Below are 6000 nucleotides of genomic sequence, written 5' to 3'. Positions count from 1 at the left end.
TCTTCTTCTTAAAATTAGTTAAGCATTAGTTATGTACACATAACATTCGTACATGTTTTCTTCTTAATTGGGATTATGATTTTACACTCATTTTTTTTAATAGGAATGCGATTTCTTTGTTACCTTATCAGTTATCAAGATATTTTGTCCGTATAATTTTTCTTTTTAAGCATCATTATCAAGTATTTTGGATGTTTAAAGTATTCTCTATAGATTAAGTTCGTTCACGTAGATACGCTCATTAATTCAATTACAAATTAAAACTAATTTTTGACTTGTGATATAATCATCCGTGTATAAAAGAGTCTTTATGCTTAACGACTTGACACTTAAGATAAGTGAATTACCATTTAACACTTCTTACAATGACAAATTTTACCAATGTGAGATTATGCTTTTCTTCTAATTTCCTTCATAAATTAATGTTTATTTTAATCGTTTTCGTATTCATATTGATAGTATGTCATTTTATTATATTATATTATGTTTATTCTACCAATGCATTGTTATGTTGATGATTGTCTCAAAAATATTCTACGACATGTTTCTAACATCTTGGAAAGACTAGTGCTGTTTGACAAGATCGTAACAGATACGATTCTATTATTTTATGCGAAAGTTAGATTTTTATATTTAATATGCTTCCGGATTTTTTACATCGAATCAAATCAAGACGATCAATATGGAAACCCTAACTAGGCATCTAATACTAGAGTTCGACTCTTATAAATGAGAAAGCTTGCCCTTAAGAGTACGGTTACGTAGCTTTACTTTTTGTGAGAGTCTTTGAGCGAAAACACTTTTCTTAGTGTGATTGTTTTTAATTGTCTTCTTCTTTATGCCACTATTGTGCGAATGACATAGTTGGGTTTGTGTTCGTGGAATTGTAGATAACGTACAAGTATAAACGTTGGTCAACAACTTAATGAGTGTGTTGAGTGGAAGTGAGAAGATTCACATTCAGAGGGAACCTGAGTCCGAAGTCACTGAGTAGTTTTAAACTGGGGGCTCTGAAAGGTTGAGCATTCAAGTAAGACCATGTTGTACTTATTTTACTATCGATAGTGAAGTTCGTTTCCACCAGAGTATCATCTTTATTTACAGCTTTAATCGTCTTGTTAATTTAGTCGATCACATTGTTACACATCTTGTTGGTAACTTTAAAAGAAACACCACATAAAACAGAAGATACATTTTCTCACAGTGTGAGACAGTACTTTTTTATGATTTCCTTCACAATCAACCACATGGTACAAGACCTCACTGGTTGGCACATACAATGGTTCTTATTGGCCACATACTAAGGGTCAAGAGCATCTTTAATAGTTTTTTTTCGAAGGCAGCATCTTTAATAGTTTATGGCTTAACAATTTTAGGGATTTGCTAGTAAATATTAAAAATACTTAGCTAGTTGCTTAACCTTTGTTTTATATATTGGCTATTGATTTAGCTAAGTAAATTAGTTTTATAGAGCTAGTTGCTTAACTATTTAACTCTAGAAAAATCTATGTGACAAATTGAGCTAATACATTTAGCTAAACCATTAAAGATGCTCTTATGCCCTTGGATATAATTTCAAATCTAGGTCTTAGTCTTTTTAATAACTATTATTCATCTCAGCTCCTTTTATGACTTGAGAAGGACAATTTACCATTATATCCTTCAAATCACATATGTGATTTCGAATCTAGTTAAATTGATCTTATCATTCGTATCAGTTCCTTTTGTGACTTGACAAATGTATTTTACCGTTTCATCTCATCTAGCTATTACACATATGATTTTGAATTTAGCTATACATACATATATCGATCACATAGCAACTTTTAAGTGTTCCACCTAGACTACAATGTTTCATGCTCGGATATAAACGTCTAACTTAATTGTTTTACGAGATTAAAAATGTGATGAATGTTTATACATCATGATTGAAATAAAGTGTAATCAAAAGATGAAAACGTTTACTTATCAATCTCTAAGAATACGAGACATGTCTTTAAAACCTATTCACTTCTAAGTGTTTGTTATTATGACGCATATACTGGAGCAAATAATGGAGGGTTTCAGCAATACAATGTCCACGCAATCTATTAGTTGATATTATCTTTTATTCTTTTTAAAAGATTTTAGCTACTAAATCCAATTTGTAAAATATTTTTAGATTATTCCTTCAAACCTTAACTAATTAGGTTATAAATGTAAAATATATTCCAAGTTCTATCACCAACATGGGTCTTATTGTGCCTTGTGGTTAATTTAAGTGTTTCTCTCGAAGTCCACTTAAATTAAATTGATTATTTGTTATTTAATCTTAAATATATATATTTTTTTTGTAAAACAAAAAACGTTTTACGAATTTGAAATACGTGCTGCATTTTTATCGTAGAGTATCATAATCTATCTTCTCATAGCTGATGTGAAGACTATTGACCTAATAATTCAAACTAAAATAAACATGAATAAAAGAACTACTTTTCTTTTTCTTTTGTTTTATTAAATTTTGTGGATGTTCAACTAGAATCCTAGAGCTACACTCTTGATATTATTAGAATTATAATCATTTTGCAAAGATGTCTCGTGAAGTTTCCGACTAATTTATAGTTAGATCCGTGAATTTTAGTTGATTGATTTCGCTGATAAACTATAAAGGGTTTCGTCGAATACACGTTGGTGAAGAGTTATAGGTCGCTCAAGTTCACCAATAATTTGTAAGTCGAAAAATCATGAAATATAAAAGTTGCCTACATTTTTATCAAAATCATTAAGTTTTAAATTTCGTTAGTTAGCCATTTATACTTGAAATTCTTATCATTAAAATAAAAAAATTTGGCTTTTTCCATAATCACACAATGTAATCTAATCTATTTGATCAAGTTTTTTTTTTTTTTAAAGGTTATTTATTTGATTAAGTTGGATAATAGCGTAGTAATATGGTTGCCAAATAAGCCTGGATTGGAATACTAAGGTTATAGTGACGTGGCATGTAAAGAATGGGAGTTCGAATTGGGGCTTTCACTTCTCAAAACTCAAAATCAGAGCGGGTCGTTTCGAGATTCAAAACGCCTTCGAGACTTTACCGGACTGACTCACCAACTTTTCTGGTTTTGCGTTTCTCCAACTAAAGTAAGAACAACTCAATTCTCACCCAGCCTCTGCTTTTCTGTTTCTCTTTCACCAACGCTTTCGATAATGTCTCATCACTTTTTTTCTCGCTCACCACCTGTTCGACAAATGTACCGAAAGAAAAGTTAGAAAATTCTCATCAGGGAAACCATGGCTATCTGAAGCAAGAAGGTTTATTGACACTTGGGTTTTTTAGTTAGTAGCTAAAAGTAGCAATCTTTCTTTGTTTCCTTCTCTAAATGTTATAATCATACATGAGTGTTTGAATCTATGAAATTTGCAATTTTTTTTTTTTTTAATGGCAGTGGAGTCAGAAGAAGGAGGCGAGGCAATGGAGACCGATAACACCACCACTGCACCGGCGTCGCAAGAATACGAAGCGGAGACGATCTCGGAGCCGTGCGAGGGAATGGAATTCGAATCCGAAGACGCGGCGAAGATATTCTACGACGAGTACGCGAGGCGGCTCGGGTTCGTGATGCGAGTCATGTCGTGCCGGCGGTCGGAGAGGGACGGGAGAATCCTGGCCCGGCGGCTCGGGTGCAACAAGGAGGGCCACTGCGTGAGCATCCGAGGGAAATTCGGAGCCGTTCGGAAGCCGAGGCCGAGCACGAGAGAGGGCTGTAAGGCCATGATTCACGTCAAGTTCGACAAGTCCGGGAAATGGGTCATCACCAAATTCGTAAAGGATCATAACCACCCGCTCGTCGTTTCCTCTCGCGAAGCTCGCCAAACAATGGTGTGACTCGCTCTTGTCTCTGTCTCATTACATGTGTTTATGTATCAAGTTAGCATTATTTTGCGTAAGAATTAGTATTATTAGAATCCCAAGGGGTTGGTCCAGTGGAAAAAAGGCGATTATGTTGACCTTATCAATACCCGGTCGATAATGCCAGAGCCTTGTGGATTTTAGAGGGATCGGATCTAATTCGGACACCACGGTTTAAAAATAAATAGTAATATTAGGAAAAGTTAGTGTACAAATAGAGGTATGAAAGAATCATTTAGGAAGGAATGAATTGGTTGGGTATAAGGTCTAATCTTCTCGGGAAGTCACGGGTCTCTTGAATACCTGATTCCCTTGTATTTTGCATCAGTCGTAATTGAAACTCTTGAGAAGTGTAGGCATTGAGATTGAGCTATGCCTCTAAGCATTGAAACAATCACTTGACTTTTTAGGGGGAAAAAAAAAATTCTCTGAATAGAGGTATGAAAAGACTCATTTAGGGAGAAATCAATTAGTTGGGTGTAAGACCTGGGAGATCGTTTTGACAATCTCACGAGTCTCTTTGAATACCCGACACCCATAGCATTTACATCATCAGCCTTAGTTTTATCAATGGAATTCGAAGGTTCTTATCAGATGATTTGCGCCTACGATTAATGCAGATACATGCTACGTGAACTCGTTTGCGAATTTCAAACTTAAGGCGTCTAAACTAATCATGTTCCATATTAGCTTCTTTTTTTTTTCTTTTTTTTTCCCCTTTTCATTTTGTTGCAAAAGGGGCTAATATAGGATTAGAGTTCTGTAAGTTCCCATTTGAGTGTAGAATGAACTGTTTCAGGGATAAATTCTATGAGAATCATGTGTGTATGATCAAAGTTTTGTCCTTTCTTTTCTGTGTGTGTAGGACGAAAAGGATAAGAGGATTCAGGAACTGACAGCGGAGCTGCGAAACAAGAAAAGGCTGTGCGCTAGTTATCAAGAACAGCTTTCGGCTTTCATAAATATAGTCGAAGAACACAGTAACCAGCTTTCCAAGAAAGTTCAAACCGTCGTTACAAATCTCAAAGAGTTTGAAACAGTAGACCAGAGTCCCTTTCAAAATAGATAACCGGCTTTCTCAGAGCAAAGCGTCCATGGTAAGTTATATATCGGAAAACTAACATGACTACTATATAATTTCTTCACAGTTGAATCTAGTTCACAAGCTGTTGAGCTATAGAAATAGCCTGAGATAGTGCTTTTCTGAAACTAATTGCAGGAATAAAATGTCTAGATTTTTTCTTGCGAAAACAGTTTTTTCTTCAAGCTGTAAACAATCGTTTTTCTTTATGTTACATAAATTTTGAAAAATTGTTTATTGTTTTGGGATTCATTTAAATTTACTGTTTACCGTTTGAAAAACACTATTTTCGTAAACCATCATTGAAAAACTTTGAGCTGAATTCCTGTGACTGTGAGTGCAGGTAAAATAAGAAATTTTGGTGCGAGAGATCAGGGAAGAAATGTGTAGAGTTGCAGAAGAATAGTTCGATGATCAATGCTCGTTAGCGTACAAGCCTGAGTAAGATATGATTGTCACTGTGATTGTCGTTTCACAAATGATGTACCAAATTTGATGAAGTCAAGAGGAAATTCTTGTATCCTAGATTGATATAAAAGAGAATTTAGATAGTTTTCACACCACAAATCTGAACATGTAAATCCTAGTCTCATATTTAAATTTATTTTCTATCACGGCATGTGTATTTTCATCTTGTAATTTTCTCGTCAGTGTGACCAAATACAAAGCCGCGTTGTTGTCTGTAACATTATAATATTTATGTTTCAAAGAGGAAGATGAGACAATAAAGTCGTGTTGGTAGTTTTTTCTTTTCAAATTTTGTCTCTGATTCTTTTTGTTAATTGAGTGAAAATACTATTCTACTATTTCCAGTTAGTATAATGGAATAACTAAAACCTTGTGATAGTAATGCACTTGCTAAAGTACTTTGAATAAAATTTCTGATCTCCAGTTAGTACTTTCAAAACAAATTACGACGAAATTTTACAAATATGATTGTAATTCCCTTAATATATCAAATTTTCAAGTATTTTATAAATACCTCGTTTTTTTCTTTAATTTTCAAATGAAACGGTACAAAAAAAAA

General features: G+C 33.9%; 1 protein-coding gene across 3 annotated transcripts; it reads left to right on the top strand.

Annotated features, from left to right (window-relative positions):
• The first annotated feature begins 2936 nt into the window (after positions 1–2936).
• LOC149394426 (Far-red impaired responsive (FAR1) family protein) lies at positions 2937–5717 on the top strand. 3 transcript variants are annotated; one of them, XM_089616968.1, is made up of 4 exons: positions 2937–3123; positions 3429–3862; positions 4758–4989; positions 5317–5717. In XM_089616968.1, coding segments are annotated over exons 1-3 (639 nt in total). In that variant the 5' UTR covers positions 2937–3122; the 3' UTR covers positions 4962–4989; positions 5317–5717. The 3 variants fall into 3 exon arrangements, with proteins under 3 accessions (XP_089473094.1, XP_089473095.1, XP_089473093.1); XM_089616969.1 differs by lacking the exon at positions 2937–3123 and adding an exon at positions 3151–3332; XM_089616967.1 differs by lacking the exon at positions 2937–3123 and having other exon boundaries at positions 3422–3862.
• The last annotated feature ends 283 nt before the right edge of the window (positions 5718–6000 follow it).

Source organism: Urtica dioica, chromosome 6, assembly GCF_054948205.1.
Source record: "Urtica dioica subsp. dioica isolate 48M chromosome 6, U.dioica_male_clone48M_v1_H2, whole genome shotgun sequence".
Lineage (NCBI taxonomy): Eukaryota > Viridiplantae > Streptophyta > Magnoliopsida > Rosales > Urticaceae > Urtica > Urtica dioica.
The sequence above is the reverse complement of the archived record's forward strand: the minus strand, read 5'-3'. Positions and strand labels throughout refer to the sequence as shown.